We start from the raw sequence: 18,152 nt of genomic DNA, 5'->3' as shown, positions 1-18,152 counted from the left end.
TTATAACACTATCATGGCAAAAATATATTCTATTAAAATATGATTTTTTATTTGCCAAAAGTTTAATCACGTGCACAATTCAATTAAGTTATTCTCTTCTTATAAGTATTGCTGTTATATATAATATTAAATGATACCATAAATTGTACTTACGTAATAAACTTAACAATTTAAACTATTCAGTTTTATTTTTATATTTACTTGCATTAATTTATACTTATTTTTAATCTATTGTATAAACTGTATTATTAACTTATTAATAAAAATGACCAATGATTAAAAGACCTGATAAATATTTTCTTATCAGTTTAATGATTGGTTATCTTTGTAAGGATACGTTTCAAAGCCATTCTATACTCTAATCGATCTTGAACAGTCGAGAGTTCCATAAAAGGTGTTTTCGTGCGTTATATCATACGATGCCTTTTATTGACGAGCTTCTCGATGATAAGAAAAAAGTTACTATCATTGACAGTACTTCTTACCAGACAGCTGATTCCGCAGCTGGCAAACGGGGGGGCGCAACCAGCGGCTCACACACACACATACATCATACACACACCACACACTATCCTCCCTTCTCTTACTTTGCTACCACCGCCTACGTTCAAGCAGAATAGCTGAATTCAACATTGACCGTCGACGAACGAGCTTCGCGCAGTGCAAAAGGCGCGCGTACGTATCGCGCACTAATATGGAAAAATGAGTCAGGCCCTATGTACCATAATTATCTCGCTCATCGCACGGATATGGAAAACGTAGCCGCGTAATGCGAACATTACGTTTACGGGGTGTTGGGGTGCAGCGTTAGCATGAGCATTTCTCAAGACAGCGCTGCTACGATCGTGTGCAGGGAGGTTTTCGACGAGACGTCTCATCCGACGAACGAAGGTACGTGCAGGAAATAGCTAGAGAGCCTCAGAGATTTTCTCCCATTCCTTCTCTTTTATCGCCGCATTGACCATGGTGGATTCAATTGATCGAATCCACCATGGTCGGTTATTGGAGCCACGCTCTCATATCTAGGAATAGGGCGTTCATTACGTACCAAACTGATCGATGTGATGATTCCACCGTTTCCTCCCCGCCCGTAACGCCCTGTGTCTGTTATGATATAGTAATTCTTGTCAATATGGTTCTTGTCAAGGGTGAGAGCTCTCTATTATCTGTCTGTTATCTATAATTCGAACGATTGGAAGATTCGTCGTATATCGCGCACACTTGACTAACGAATCAGATAGACGTAGCAGATTATTACCGACAAACTTGGCCATTGTACAAAGCGCACGAGAAAGTCAATTATCGCTTTGATTCAAACTAGACGATAAAGCCTGGATAATCCTCTCTACTACAATAGAATCATCACATTTAGGCCACGATGATTCCATTTTGATATCCTACAAGACACATACGCTTCATCTCTTTCCGTTTGCCTCATCGTCTAGCAGCTAGCTGTTTCATCACATTTTGACATCTTAACTTTTTTGCGTAAAAATATTACTATATTTCACTATATTGCTAGATATGTTTTGTCTTTCTGAATATATAAAAACAAATGATGAAAACTGACAAACTTTTCATGTAAAATTGCTTACTAATTGTAAACTACTTTATTATTGTACCTAATTTTGTTGACACTTTACTGTAACTCCTCTCAGTCCTCTCGTTTAATTAGAAATATTTTAAATTCCAAATTGTGTTTCTTCTATTTCCAAATAATTTGTACATTCGTGTAACAATTACCGATCAACGCTTTTTTAGGTTTACGGTATAAGAAGCAATAAAAAAAACTCATAGCCGTGTAAAACGTAATGAAGTAATCAAGCGACGTTCCTAAAGAAATGCACGATTCAAAATCAGTCTAAAAGTAAAGAAAAGTGTAAAAGAGACCTAGTAGCTAGCAGCAAGTTTCCTTGTTTATTTACATCACGCCTGGCGGGAATACTGAGCCCGTTTCCCAGCGCGCTCCGGAAAATCAATAATTCGCAGTGCGGCGAAAGTTTTGTCGTAGTATTCGACCGTCTTTGTGCCATTTCAGTCGAGTAAGCCCGTCTTATTTATTGGCCAAAATTTTTCAAACCGTTGGCAGAATTTGGAACAAGGATTTTTCAAGCCAGAACTTCCGTTCGTGAGGATCAACCCTATTACGGTAGCTGGAATTGTGGTTGATCGAACCGGCAAAATGAAGACCAACACTTTGACCAGCGGTACGAAGGCAGATGGTAGCTCGACTTGCCCCCATACGGCAGCCACCACCACCTGTCCAGTTATCGGGACTGATGGAATTTTTTATTGAAGCCTTTTATGCTCGTGATACTTCCTCGTGACTCCTTACGGCAGAAGGAAATTTTACATTGATAACCTCACAGCGTTTAACATTTGACCTAAAGCTCCCGGTGCGGCAGCGGTCATTTTTGTTCCCCGGCGGAATTTCTGAACGCTTTTAAATCCTCTGAAAAGATAGTTCGAGTAGAAGAGTGCTTCAGGTGCTATGTTGACTGATGGGTGCCGGTCTACATAGTAAAAAGGGTTGAATATATATGTCATTTGCACGTAAATGAAATTTGTAAAAAGTTTTATATAAATTTACTTCAACAGATTTTTTTTGCTTTTAAAATATTTTTTAAAATATTACAAAATATTTTATTCTGCTGGATATTAGAACATATTGATATTGTGACATACATATATATGAAAAGACATTTGTTATACTTACATTTTAGTAAAATTAAGAAACAAAGCATAGGGTATATATATATAATAGATTTGATATGAAAAACATTGAAAAAGTAATATTTCCTATATTTTTCTTGTGACATTGAAGAATTCGTCTGTCGCAGAATATAATCTTACTTATATGATATCTTTTCACATGTATCACGCGCATACGCGCAACTATTTTTAATCATTATGAATTTCGGTAATTAAGAGAGACACAAATCGAAAAATCAATAAAATTTATGTTGTTTTATAAGATTTACAATATATAAGGTTCAAATCATTTTTGAAACTACAATATATCCTATTTTTAATTAGCGAGTTATAGGTAATTGACGGATTAAATGATATGATTAATCGATCATTAAATTTAGTTATCAATATTTTTCTTATTTTGTAAATGTTAAACAATAATACACTATTATATTGAAAAATGTCTGCTTTAATAATGAATAATGTTAAATGGCCATAAGCTCATCACGCTATCGCAACAGTTTCCATGGAAGGAGGTAACTTTGCGCTTTAATACTTTTAACCCGGTTAACTGTGTGATCAATGAATTGTACAATTTACCTGAGCTCGATATAATAAGATACAGGGATCCACTTTCTAGTGATTAAAGTTTACAAGGGTATTATTAATAAATCATGCTATACTGGATAAAAATACTATATGCCGTAAATAATTAAATTAACATTACCTCGAATTTATCGAAGATTTTCTATCCTTTTATCGATCAATAAACTGATTGTGATTATATTATACACATTGAAACTACCTTACTGTTGTACATTGTTAATTAGTTTCAACTTTTTCACGTTTCTCTTTTGTCTCGAATAATATTAAAATATTGACAACAGATATCGACTCATTATTAATAATACACACGATCAACATTATATTTAGTGATGTACTAATAATTTAATAGACAACAACATAATTCTAGAGTTACTGGATTATGCAAAACGTTTGGGAATTGATCCCGATGCGGAACCACACCTTCTGGACTTGGCCCGGGAAGGTCTTATGGCAGCCCTGCCTAAGGGATGGTCTCCGTGCTTCCATGAAGCTAGTGATGCCTGGTATTATTACCAGGCATCTACCGGCACCACCACCTGGGAACATCCCCTGGACGCAGTTTACAGAGAACTCGTGGAACAAGCTAGAGCTGGCAATAAGAGGCAAATGAGCCTTGGTATGCATCATAATATTTTATGTTCATAATATTTTTTGTAAATCTCTTATTTGAACAGAATTATGATAAATCATATCTTTTTATATTTTCATTTCATTATCTTACACACAGCTTTGGGCTTACGGTTCTTCGTAATATCTCAATAAACTGTTATTAGTAAACATGACGTTGGAAATAAAGAAAAACTTGAGTTACTTATAAAATAATTAAAGATCAATTTTTATATAAAATTACAATGTATTAAATCTTATATCAAAAATTTTAGAGAAAAAAATATTAAATTTAATACTGAACTGTTATTCGTAAAAATTATATCTTATATACGCTTTACTTAGAGAAACCATTTCTCTGCCTTGATATCATTTCAATTAACGTAATGCAATGATGTTTTCCACAAGCTTTCGTCATGACTATTTCAATTCTCGGGAGATTAAGTAATTAAATCTACAATTTGACGTTATAATCATGCGTGTGCTATACGCTCGTCATTTAATACCCAACACTGTTGACGCGCATCGTCCGAATGCTTCACAATAATCAGTAAAATCGTGCAACTTGGCAGAGCAATGCTTTGGCTTTGCGTCAAAATTACGACAAGTACAACCATATTTTTAGATTCTTCTACATATCAATTATGAATATCGCGCTGCAGCCGTTAGCGAGAATTTAATGTACCGCTTCTCAACATGTATGAAATTTTGTGATATTACTGGAATAACTTTCTGATTCAATAAATATATATAGTATTTCGTGTTTTTATAAAAAAGTATATGTATAGGTTTTTTCTTTTTTCTTTCAAAAGCACTTAAATTATACAGCTTATTAATATAGATAAGATTATTAGGTACATAGTTTTCGTATAAACTGTAATTACATCAAAATCAACATATTTTTTTGATATTAGAAAAATGTGGAATAAACTTTAACGATTAAAATATCATGTAAAAAAGTAAAATAAAATTAAAATGCTATTTATGTTTATTATGTTTATAATAGCCGTTTAGTACCTAATAATTGCATTGTAAATTTAATACTTCTGTTCTTAATGATTATAATAGTTATGTTATCTACATCTATTTCCCAGATAGATTGAATCAACTCACTCGAATCAATGAACGGATACTATGCAGTTCAGAAGTGTTACATAAATGACCAACAACTTCTAACAAGACCTTGAATATTACTGACTTCGTATACGGTCGTTCCTCACTGTTGCAATAATCATGTTTATTATGTAATCAAACGCCGTGATCGTCAAGATACAATTTTTCTTCAATTCCTGCTTACAAAACTTTGATTGAAAATTAATACATTTTACAGCGGAAAACGATGGCAATTTTCTCGACACTTGTAATCTTAATCTTTGACTTTCTTTATTTACTCTATAATTATACTATTATAAATTATAACAGAAACTAAAACAAATAATTTTTTATAATATTCCTTATATGTAGGTGTAGACAATTTTATTATTTCGTACGTTTCAAAAATTTTATTCTTTAATAAATAACGGAAATTTTATGTTTTTATGTATAAAATCTTGCATGTACTTTTCACTTATCTCTGTTTACATTTATGTTTGTGCCAAAACATCAATATCTACTTTAATATATTTACTAGCATTATATTAGTAGTCTATTTTGTAATAAAAGAGCCTATTAAATATATTACAAAAAGTAATAATAACGTAACAGAAATGGCAAAATTATTTTTTAATGTCGCAGAAGAAGATTCCAAGACTACAGCAAAAGATCTTGAGTCTCATGAGGACGCAACTTTGCCAAAAGAAACTATTATTCCAAAAGAAACTGTTAAAGAAACTGTCCATGCGAGACCTGGCATGGCAGGCACTAAAATTCCTATGAAACTGGCACCTTTACGGAAAGTCGAAAAAATCGACAGTTCACGCAGAAAGGATCGTCCCTCTTCATTTGATAGGCTTCAATCAAGAAGGGAAAGTGATTCAAAATCTGACAACGTAATCTCCTTGTCAAGCGATCGGGCCGCGAGGGATTATACAAACTTGAAATTTCACGACCCAAAGTTTTATGAGTGTCCTAAATTGCTCGAAACAAGGGATGCGACTGCAATAACCACGACAACACCGATGAAGAAAGAGCTTGATCTTAAAGAAGTACTAAAGAGATCTGAGTCGCTGAGTCCATGGCATGAGAAAGATTGGGAACAACTTTCCAGCAAGTTCAGTTCAGAAGAGAACATAATCGACATTGACAAACTCAGCGCCAGTGCGTTGTCCAGACCGGAGAAACTTGAGAAATTCGACAAAGAGAAACATCCAAGTCAGTTGGGTCAACAAAAGGAGTTAACTCTTAGTGGTGGTGGTTCAATGTTTCTAAAAAGTAACAGAAGTAGAGATACCACACCTAGTCAAGATGGCGGCAAGTTAGAGGACTTCCGGGCATTGACAATCTCTGACGAAACCAATAACACTATTGGTGACAGACCCAAATCCATTCTGAGGGAGAAACAACTTGAAGATGGTAATATATATCTAAATAATTTGTTAGAATATTTTCTCGTCTTTATATTTATTCTATAAGGTAAATACTATTATACTTACGTTGTTTATTTGCAAATGTAGAAACATCTTGATACTGTTTAAAAAAAAGATATGTATTGTATATATCACCATAAGTAAAAGCAAGAAGATAATAATTTAAGCGTGTAAAATAAACACCTCAAGTGTTGTTTAAATCCTTGAATTAGTATTAATATAATTTTGCTATTGTAATCTGACTTTTATTCTATTGTTCATAGACGATCGACCATTGGATGAGGAACGCAAAAGCGTGCGCTTTGACTTAGAAAAGGAGTTCAACATCAATTTCACGTATTCAGAATCTGAGGACGATTGGGACTCCGAATCTGAAGATAAGAATCTACGGATATCGGCTGTAATCAGCGATAAAATTACTGGTACCATCCCATCTCCGTGGAAATCAACTTCGCAAAATTTTGGGGACAACAATGACGACAAGGACGGCTATTCTAACGAGAAGGAGCAGGATAAAATGGATTTATCTGTAGATAAAATTGAATCGTTATTAAAAAACGCAAAAATAGTTGGCAAGAGATTTCTCGTGCAGAACGTTTCGGAAAACGAACATCGTAATCAAATGACGAATAATACTCTAGAAAGAGATAACAGCTTTGATTTTCTACCTAATAAATTAGGTGAAAAAGTGAAAAACATTGATATAGTGTCAAAAAGCGAAACAGATTGCAGCACTGCAAAAAGCAGCGATTCCGATGAGATACGCAAAACAAAATTAATTATTGAAAGAGCAAGACACGCGACAAATCGCTTGTCAAATCGACAACTCGAAGATGATGAGTCACCTGATATGTCGAGATTCAATCAGAATTACGCGCAGAAGGAGCGATTTGTTCGACCAAAGTTAGAATACTCTTCAAGTATTGACGATATGAAGATGAAAATGAATCGAGAACACGAGGAAGAGATTGAAGCTTTCAGGATCGAACTCGATATTAAGTTACAGGAAAAGAAAAAGGAACTTGAGGAAAATTTTGCTCAACAGAAGATTTTAATAGAGCAGTTTTTGAATCAAAGATTAGAAGAAATTAAACAGGGAATGGCACAAAAGGTATTTCTTTTTCATTGTAACATTAAAAAAATATTTATCTTGTTAATTTAAGATAAAATTTTATTCATCAAGAATCTATTATAATTTTTCATAGGAAGAGCAGGAAATACAATTATTAATCACTGAAATGGATCAAGCTAGAATGGAAAATTTGAACAAGGTCCGAACGGAACTAGAAGTCTGTTATGAAAAAGAGAGACAAGAAATATTGGCCAATCTAAAGACGGAACTCGACGAGAGAAAGAGGGAACTTTTGGAGTTGAGGAGTCAGGAGATGGGCAAGCTAGAGAATGAGCACGAACGTGACCTTGGTGAAGAAAAGCTCGCAAAGCTGAACGAATATGAGCTGAGAAAGCAACATACCGAAAGAATCGAAACCTTAAAAAAAGAGCTAGAAAAGGAATTCGAAGATTTAAGAAACGAATTGAGAATACAACAACGAGAAAAAATCACTAAATTTACTGAGGATCACGAGCAGTGCTTGGCCGAAATTCTTCGCGATTTTAGAATGGACGTAAGTATATAATATGTACTGTATATATCAAATGTGTAAGAGATGATTTGTTAATGGTCAATGCGTCAATTTTCAAAAATAAAAAATTTATTATTGTAACAAAAAGATTTTAATACTACAAATAATCTTCCTTTAAATCTAATAATTATATACGTACTAGTATACGTATAATTATCTTTATTTTTTTCTTATTTTATATATATATATATATATATATAATACGTATATAATATATACATATTTATACATTATACAAAAATTTGTACATTTATACATTCTTTAACAGATTTTGGATCACTTGTGATCGAGAAAATAAATAAAAATAATTTATTCGCTGAATTTTAGGAAGCTCTCGCTCGTAAGATGTACAAAGAGCGGCTGGAGGAAATCCGCGCAGATTTTGCACGGGACGCCGAGAAGGAGGCAAGAAAACAGACCGAGCGGGCTCTTCAACAAGAAAGTATCGACTTTGAAAAGATGCGCTGCGAGAAACGGTTGCTGCAGGATAAGTATACGGCGCTCAAGGAAAAGTATATGAAGTTGAAGAACGATGTTCGCCTCGCAGTCGAAAGAAGAAGTAGAAGAAAGGAGGGATATACCACGGCCTCGGAAACAGAAAGATCGACATCCACTAGAACGAGGACAGACAAGACCGATTCGTCGGAACAAAAGTGAGTTTTCTCAATACAAGTGGAGTCGATCTCATGATCTTGAGTATATTGAACGTTCAACGTTCACACGTTGAAATAAGCTAATTATATGTATATGTGGAAAAGAAGTTTAGCACTAATAATATTGTTTAACGAGTTTAGAGAGTTTCTTCTCACTCTTCAGTCTCAGTGGTCGACTCTTTCTCTTTTATAATAATGACTGAACGACTTGATAGATAAAGAGATGAAATTGAAATTAATAATATCTATCTTATAAATTATATCTAATTAAATTAAATAGTGACTGCACGTTTTAAATGATGATGGTGGAATCAAATAGTAATTACTTTTTTTTTACTTCAGTTTGCTGATTTATTTCAGCAAGTATACATTTAATGTATAATATTATTTATTGTTAACAGTAACAGCGTGCAATAATCAAAATCTGCAATTTTTAATATAAGCACGCTCGGCGTATAGCACAAGCATGCCATTTCATGTTACATCTCATTAATATTTTCTGCCCTTATTATTATACTTGATCACTTAATTACTTGATGTTTTTTTTAGTAATTAGCGAGAGTTTTAAATGTTAACGCTACATTTATTTAAATTGCATCGTTTTCTCTAAACTCTAAAGCTATTAGCGATAGCAACAAAACTCTTTCTTATGATTTTCGTTTAGACACTTTATGAAATAATAATCTCGTCCGAATCATTCAAAAAACATATAGAAATAATGCAATCTTGATCGTTTTGTAAATAGAACCGTATATTCTTTCTTACATGTATTATAAATCAATTCGGTGAGGAGATAATTGACTTGTGTAATAATTAATAAATACGTATATTCTCGCTAGTTTCTATGTCAAAACACCAATGTTGCTGCACGTTCATTTTCGATATCACATTAGTACCTTCACATTAGTACCTTCGCAGTCTATATCGTCAGTCTTTATTCGTCGAGGCAATGCGCGGCGCGCAATATAATATGTCCTTGTTAAGAACACGATCAGATTGTGAAGGTACTCCGTCATGTTCATACGATTCGCCCTAATGTCTGGCTATAGGCCTTAAATCGTGCTCGCAGTACTCCGCTGAAGAACGCGCGCTCGAGTCCAGTAACAAACGCGAAATCGCAGGACAGCCAAAGCGCGAGTGAACAAGTCGAAGAGCAAAACGATCCGGAAAATTCAAGGAGTCAGAAAGCGGCCGCGGGGTTTCAGAAACACGCATCCGCCGCTGCTGGCTTGAAAAGTGCAGCAAAATTTGAATCCGACGATACTACTACCGCCAGCGAGACGAACACTAACATGATAACGAAGAAAAAGAAGAGCTTCAGTAAGAAAGCTACTTCGAGCGCGGGTCGCTCGAGCGGTAGTAATAACAACAATGTGGAAAATCCGGTGGAGAACATTAGAAAACAGCTGAAGAAGCTGGAAGATCTCGGTGACCAACTACCGAGCAACGAAACGGCCTATACAGTGCGATATCCTTTCCAAGATAAAGGTGATTGTTTCAAACTTATCTCGCGCGTTAAGTATATATCCGTACATATTGTCCGAGGGATACCTTACTTCTTTTTCAAGCGAATATAAATTTTTCTTGTAAAATCCCTAAACATCTCATTTAGATTTAAATCAAATCAGGTAAAAATCAAGTCAGTTTAAAAAACAATATATTTGTATCACGCATTTTTAATGAGTGTGATATGCAACTCTTTCCAGAAATAAAAATTCACTGTTTTTCATGGGCGAAGCGTGCAAATTCTTCTCTATATTTTTAAATATATTTATTATATAAATATAAAAACTTGAACAATAAGAATATATTAATGTACAATTATAAAAAGAGTTAATTTCAGATATAAAATAAATATTTTAAATATTTTAGAATATCTCGTAGATAGTTATTTAAAGAATGTAGATTTTATGTGATCTGAACGTTATATGTTTTAAAATATGTATGTAATAAATAATAACAATATCTTGAATTTCAGAAAATATAATTAATACCTTTTTATATGTATTTATATTTGTATTTGAACAATTGTAAATAAGCGTACTTTTGTGCATATTATACATATGTATACTTTTTGAGATTAATTTTATTATACATAATATCACTTGTTGATCACATTATACTTTCTATTTCTATCTCTATTACGATCTCTATTACATCACCAAATAATTCACAAGATAATATATATTACAATTATCTCCAATTAATTACATATGTTTTCTTTTCTATTAAATATTTTATTTTCTAGCACAGTACATATATAATAAAATTGTTATTATTAGTTACATATCTTGATTCTGCAAATGTGTAAATAACACGACAAACAAACTTTAACTTTTTTAAGCGAAACTGTTGTATACCGTATCTATTACTTGTATCTATTATTTTTATCGATACAGCGTAATCACAGTTGTGTTTTATTATTTCCTTTTTTCGTAGGATTATATACACTTTACTTTGGTTAACGGCTTATATCCTTCTGACTCGTGAGTGCACCATCAGTTTTTCTTTTGCTTTTGCACGTTGTTTTCATAAATTCATCATCTTCATCACCTTCTTCATCTTAATATCGAGCTTTAAACATTTGGGGCTTAAAACTTAAACTTAGCTATGATCTTTGATCTTCAAATTGAAAGCAACACACGGTACTTGCCTTCACAGCGCCAGCGAATGCCTCTTCGGAGCTAGAATTCTTCCGACACCGGATGCATGTGGAGAAGGATTCGGTAAGAAGGGCTTGCGAGGCGCTGAGACAACAAAAAAGTGCCTTTCAGGGTAGGCAAAGAGCTTGGAAACAACGGAGCGGGAGAGCCACTCTGGAACAACTGGTGCAGGTATCGCATAATTTGTATAATTGTCGATTATAAGACAAAAGTGATAGTTTGTTACAAAGAAATATAGCTTTAAAGCACAAAGTATACATCTTAACAAGTCCTTAGTCTCTTAATGTGCGTTTCTAACTAACAAGTTGCGCTGTTCAAATATATAATATCTATATGCAAGATGTAACTCATGATATACGATTATTTTAAATATCTCTATTGTTTTTAATATAAGAAAATATAACCCAAAGGAGATAACTGTGGTGTTTGTGTGTGTGTGTGTGTGTGTGTGTGTGTGTGTGTGTGTGTGTGTGTGTGTGTGTGTGTGTGTGTGTGTGTGTGTGTGTGTGTGTGTATGAATGATTTTATATATTATATATGAATGATTATCTATATCGCAATATAGTTTTTATAGAAAACTTTTAATATCATTTTTATTAGGAATAAACGAGTGTGAATATTTGTCTTTATTTAGGAGGAACGCGAACTCTCTGATATGGAGGTGAGTTTACATCGCACCAAAAGTCTTTTAGGTGAAAAAATCATTCATCTAAGACACTTGGAACAATCTCTGGAGCGAGTGGCAAACGACAAGCGAAATGAAAACGATGCTAAAAATGACGAACTAAGCGACATGTCGAGTGCCAGCAGCGGTTTCAGCTCAACTGATTTAGGAACTGATACTTTTATAGGTGAGTTGCAAATATTTTTAATTATCATTAAACTATTATTACATATATATTATAAATTTTAAAAACAGATAAAACCTTTGTATTAATAATAATAATAATGAGTAAAAATTACTTTACTTTTTAATTTGTAATACTTCCTATTATTTGATATTCAAATAAAACGCTTATCATTTTTTCTGTACTGTTAAATTTTATTAGTTCAATTATTTGTTAAAAATAAAAAAGACAAATACGTGCTGTATGTGTAGTTATATTTGATAAATTTATTTCATAAATTATCATTGTCAATTTTATAGAGAGAAACAATGAAAAAATTACACATATATATTTTACTAACAATAAGATAGAGAAGAGATAAAATATACAATTATATGAAATGCAATGCATAACTGTTATATAATGAACAACGTAAATTTGCATTACATTGTATAGTTTGTTGTTGGAAATCTAGATAAGCCAGACCATTATCAAGAATCTACTGAAATTATTGCGAGTTTAGAAAACTTGAACTCAGAAATACGAGAGATTTGGGATGTCTTGAACAAACGTCAAGACAGTAATATATCTTCAACACCGACTCTTATGTACTCTTATTTGCGTTGGTTACGGTTTCATCATCTCACCACGCAGCCTAACAGCATGCAAGGTAAAGAAACAGAATATAATTTATACAAAAGTTTAAGGTTATATGATACTTATACAAGTCTGCGTAATTTTTGCAGTCTGGAAAAGAACCGTATAGTTTCTTATAGTTTTTTGTGCGCTGAATCCGAATTCGCAACAGTGTCCTCTCACGTTAGTTTTTTTAGAAAAATGGAGTTAAAGCTCTCCCAAGAACACGTTCTTTTTAAATTTAAATCATTTTTGAAGATTTGTAGCTGACGAACCCGATGTGCAAAAGCCTTTTAAAATGTCTTAAGTTAAAGCTTGAAACATTGTACTTTAATATAAGAATGTCAAGTTTTTTACCTCATAGGCACCACCAAGACTACGTTCGGGGAGCACGCTATTAGCACTATTGCATCATTCTATCTTTATCGCTCATCAGGTATAAAACAAGGATAGAATAAGCAAATAGCGCTAATAGCGCGCTCCCCCCGAACGCAGCCCAAGACGAATCTTAGGCGCGCTTTGTTTTTAAAGGTTGGTGTACGCTCTGCTATTCTGATATCCTCTAAAAAACCATTACAAATAATATAAATTTTTAATAGAATTTAATACATGGGAATAAGAGATTATACTTTGTAAAAAATTATTCATTTTATTTGTGTAAACAATAATTGTTTCTATTGGAAAATATTTAAAAAATGTTATTCGCTCATAAATCCATTTGCGCAGTTGTCTCGGCAGTTGTATACGCAAAAAATGAATAAACCTCAGGAAAATTCTCGTCATAAATGCCAAAATGAAAACACGGCTCACCCGAAAGTCGGGTGATGGGAATACGCACACCAAAAGAAGGCACGTCTACGTATGTACGCGTGCGCTTGGAACGTATCCCTACAAAGCGCGTCTGAGGTTTAATGGTACCTGCAGTAAAAGATTTGACATTCTTATATTAAAGTATAATGTTCAAGTTTTAATTTAAGACATTTTAAAAGTCTTTCGCACATCAGGTTCATCAGCTATGAATCTTCAAAAATGGTCAAAACGCGTTTTGAACACTTTTGCTTGCGGATTCGGATTCAGCACGTAAAAACCTATATAAGAAATCAGTATTCTTTTTCAGACCGCAGAAAAAACGTCAAAATTTGCAAGCCTGTGTTATAAACCAATGTGAAATATTTTCAAAATTAATTTATATCATATTGTGTATTAATATACATATATTTTAAATTAGTACCATAAAATAATAATGTGTTCTATTTTTTTCACGTGATTGAATTTAAATAATTTTTTATAAAGTGCAAAATATTTTTTTAGTATAAGAATTTTTTCTATCTATAAGAAACTGCGAATATAAGCAACTTCTCTATTTTCTTTAGGTGCCTTTGGTACGCCCAATATACAATCTAACATCCTATCTCAATTAACCGCTGCACAACCTCCTATTACCACAACTCAAAACATTATCGCTCAGTATGGCCCTAATAGCGGCTTCAGCACCAGCGTTGGTACAGTCGAGAGGAACCCTTCGAATTTGATGGAAAGGACCAGAAATCTCAGGGATTGGCTACGCCAAGCTCGCGTTGAAAATACTGATTTGATTAGTCCTGGTCAGGCGACTCTTTAAAGGTCTACGTCTAAAAAATCTCTTATCTCAATTTTTTTTCCAAGTTAATCCGTATTCTCAAATAATTTTGAATTGATGATTAATTAAGGGTATAGCATTGTCATTACTTAATTATTTACGTATTTTAATATCTTTATAGAATAATATATTTATTAATTGTGCAATTTATTTATTTAGTTAATTTATTTTACATGAATTACGATTAAGAATTCGTTGAAAATGATTTTATATACGCTCTCTCTCTTAATAATTGAAAATAATTCTATTTGAAACATAAATGCATCGAATTTATATAAAACTCAAATCTGCGCTCGCTTATTGCTCCGAATCTTGTTTCTCTCTCTTCGCTAAATTATCAAAACTGAACTCAAGAATATAAGAATATATGTATACTATTGCAATTGATAATTCACATATATATAGACGAGAAGGAAATTGAACGTGATAATTAATATGTAACACTCACAATAGCCATTTACAGTAGCAATTATAATAATTTAAGTTTAAATCATGGAGATTTAATTGATCGCGCTTTGATAAAATTGAAACACTTTTATTAATAACTTTGATTAAGAATTTTCCAAACTTTAATGGACAGTATAGCAGTTTTAGCATAATTGTTTTATGTAATTATATTTTGTCATATACCTACAGAGATCGAGAGACCATATCTAATACAAGTAAAAAAATATATAGAAATATCCAATACACCGCGATTTCAATAAAATGCTACGCCTAGCAAGACTTTTGTTTTCTTGACAAATTCTTTCGAAAGCCAAATATTGCAAAACGTATATTACTATATGGTAAAATTAAAAACTATTAAAGAAACTTAGTTTTCACTTTTGTCTTCCAGTTTTTTCAATTGTTTTATATACACTTAATCACCTGTACATTAGTATATCCATGGATAATAATAAACACTTTGACACTTTTGATTTTTATATTACATTGTAAGTAAAAGATTTATAAATTAATGATATAGGGTTGGTGCACATATGCATATTTATATGAATGAGGTTTTTGATGGATAGTCTCTTTTGTAAATAAATATTTCCAGGTTTTGATGTTGTATATTGGTGCGATACGACGCATATTATAATAAACGACCCGTGGTTTTTTTTCTGTTGATTTTCTCTATATTTTCGGGATCGATTTCTTAATTAGTATGTAACATGTTGTAATATATAACGAATATAACTCTTATATATAATAAATAGTATATTATACATATATTAGTGTAAAACTCTTAACTGCGTTTAAAGAAAATTTGTGGTATATCGTAGTGACGCGCGATATTCCAACTACTAATTGTGATTTTATGGAACTTAAATCAAAAATGTAAATACTCAATCGTAATACTTAGTAGAATACTTTGCAAATTTCTATAATTTGTATCTTAATTCTACCTAAATCAAATTTTTAATATTCATGTCGTATACTTTGCAAAAAAGAAATACTTACAAAAGACATTACTATTATTTTCAGAACAATTTTAGCAAGATCGCGCATAATCTTAGCAAAATATCTCTATATACTTAATCAGTCATTTTTCAAATGCCAAAACTTTCTCTTAATTGGATAATGATAAACGTCGTGTATAGGTCGCGTAAATTACTTACTAAATAAGTTGAATATATGCCAAATGTTTGTTGATCGATCGAATTTCCAATGACGATCATAATTGACTATAATCAACTTTTAGAGAAAGGCGATAACATATAAACATATAATATTTATAAATTGTGTCACAATATCGTGATCTCATTAAATATATGATATAAATTAGTTGACGTTTGCGCACTTTGAAATATAGATATATAATGTATAGCTGATTAAATAATTATACTTTACATAATTCTTATAATGTATTAAAACTTGAAAACTATGAATCTATATGTAGGCAAAATATTATTTTATTTAAATTATATAATTACTCGTAAGTATATACACACAGCTCTTATACAAATAGTATAGTATTTTAAGTCATAAGAAACATTTTTTTTTTTATTGAAATAAATTATGATGAATATATGTAAAAGATATGCGTATTTCAGATGTAAGATATCATATAAAATAATATAACAAATTTTGGTAATTTACTTTTGTGCCACTCATTAATGAAGACAGTCATCAATGATAACTTGATGTGAATTTTTAACATTAAATATACGAAAAATGAGCAATATGAATAGACAATCTATATAAAATATACAATTATATTTACATGTATATAATATTTTGTTCAATTTTCATATTTCTGTTATTATTGTTATATAAACTTAAGATTATTGAAATTGATATTATGTAATCGACATCATGTGTGTGTCAGTAATCTACTAATACAGAATAATTTATATATGTAACTATAACGACCGTAGACAGATCAAAAAATTAATCTATATTAATGAAAGAGAAAGGAAAAAAACAGATTATATATATTATTGTTCGTATAAGTTAAAAAATTAATTATAATTTTAAGTACGGATATAATAAAATTCTAGATTCCAAAGTGTAGAGACTGTTTGTATTAGTACCATCCTTATTATATCGCAAATACGTTTTCATAAAATATATATATTTAAATAAAGTATTATTATTAATTAGCGAATTAGTGCAAATTGTGATAATTATGTGATTTATCTTTACAAGTAACGTTATTTCTACTTTCTATTGTGCAATCATTGTCGCGTATTTTGTGCTTATATACGATGTACCAATATAACAGTGTAAATCTTCTCCGCAACATTATAATAGGAATCAATGCAAAATCAATTTGCACACGTATATATATATATATATATATACGTATATTAATAATATTTTCTGCGTTGGATATTTTTTTTATGCAAAGAGTAAAAATATCGTTAATCTTCGAAACATTATTTTAGTCTGTAATATAAAAGAGAAAAAGAAACTCAATTATATCTGCAAAACATTGGTGGAAATAATTATTATCTGACTTTAACAGAAATATATCTCTGACTTTTCTAATACGAATATTTCATCGTTTCCTATAACTTTCTTGAAATGGTAATAACTATTACGACAAAAATAAACGGCAATCAGTATGCTTCTCTTCACATTCATCGCCGTTTCTTTCAAATTCCTCTTTAGACGGTAACCACGCAATCATTCGATGCATATAATTCTGCAATTTATTATTGAGAGAGGTTTGCGCTGCTTTTATGATCGGAGATGATTTGCATAATAATAATCGAATGCAAGCAGAATCAGAACCAGTCATTCTCGCTATTAACTGATTCGGTAGATTCGGATTCCTTGCTTGATTAACTAAATTTCGAATCTATTAAACATAATTAAAAAATTTTACACTTTATTAATATATTTGAATTACAAATGTATCTCGGTTATGTACGTATATGTGTACATATAATTAAGGGCCGGTTGTTCCAACCTATTGGTAAGCTACCTGATAGTTAAATCACATGTCTATCTTTGTCCTATGTAAAGGATAAACAAAGACATACATATGATTTAACTATTAGGCAGTTTACCAACAGGCTGGAACAACCAGCCCTAAAACACTCAAATGTAAATATTGTAATCTTATAATTTTAATTATATTAATTTTAAATAGTTTTTTTGTTTGTTATTTAAATCAAAATTGAAATCTCTCTCTCTCTCTCTCTCTCTCTCTCTCTCTCTCTCTCTCTCTCT

The 18,152-nt window shown here is 31.8% G+C and overlaps 2 protein-coding genes across 3 annotated transcripts in view; one reads left to right on the top strand and one right to left on the bottom strand.

Moving 5' to 3' along the window:
• The first annotated feature begins 617 nt into the window (after window positions 1-617).
• On the top strand, window positions 618-15,313 carry LOC112467559 (centrosomal protein of 164 kDa). 2 transcript variants are annotated; one of them, XM_025036244.1, is made up of 11 exons: window positions 618-891; window positions 3,665-3,913; window positions 5,638-6,414; window positions 6,692-7,539; window positions 7,634-8,053; window positions 8,399-8,724; window positions 9,794-10,212; window positions 11,386-11,558; window positions 12,022-12,238; window positions 12,690-12,884; window positions 14,224-15,313. In XM_025036244.1, exons 1-11 carry the CDS (start codon window positions 813-815, stop codon window positions 14,469-14,471), a joined length of 3,951 nt encoding a protein of 1,316 aa, XP_024892012.1. In that variant the 5' UTR covers window positions 618-812; the 3' UTR covers window positions 14,472-15,313. The 2 variants fall into 2 exon arrangements, with proteins under 2 accessions (XP_024892012.1, XP_024892016.1); XM_025036248.1 differs by lacking the exon at window positions 14,224-15,313 and having other exon boundaries at window positions 12,671-12,753.
• Window positions 15,314-17,317: 2,004 nt separating this feature from the next.
• Window positions 17,318-18,152, bottom strand: part of LOC112467582 — a 4,794-nt gene continuing 3,959 nt past the window's right edge. The window contains exon 5 of the mRNA XM_025036268.1: window positions 17,318-17,778. Within this exon, the coding sequence (XP_024892036.1) occupies window positions 17,515-17,778 (264 nt within the window). The 3' untranslated portion in view covers window positions 17,318-17,514. The remainder of the gene's footprint in view (window positions 17,779-18,152) is intronic.

This window comes from Temnothorax curvispinosus, unplaced genomic scaffold (assembly GCF_003070985.1).
Source record: "Temnothorax curvispinosus isolate PA1 unplaced genomic scaffold, ASM307098v1 QBEX01001663.1, whole genome shotgun sequence".
Lineage (NCBI taxonomy): Eukaryota > Metazoa > Arthropoda > Insecta > Hymenoptera > Formicidae > Temnothorax > Temnothorax curvispinosus.
This window is presented reverse-complemented; position numbering and strand designations above follow the sequence as displayed.

Coding starts and splice junctions, on each gene's coding strand:
- LOC112467559 (XM_025036244.1), top strand. CDS start 813: ATGAGCATTTCTCAAGACAGCGCTGCTACGATCGTGTGCAGGGAGGTT. Junction 8,054..8,398: donor TTCGCGATTTTAGAATGGAC/GTAAGTATATAA, acceptor GCTGAATTTTAG/GAAGCTCTCGCTCGTAAGAT. Junction 11,559..12,021: donor CTCTGGAACAACTGGTGCAG/GTATCGCATAAT, acceptor GTCTTTATTTAG/GAGGAACGCGAACTCTCTGA.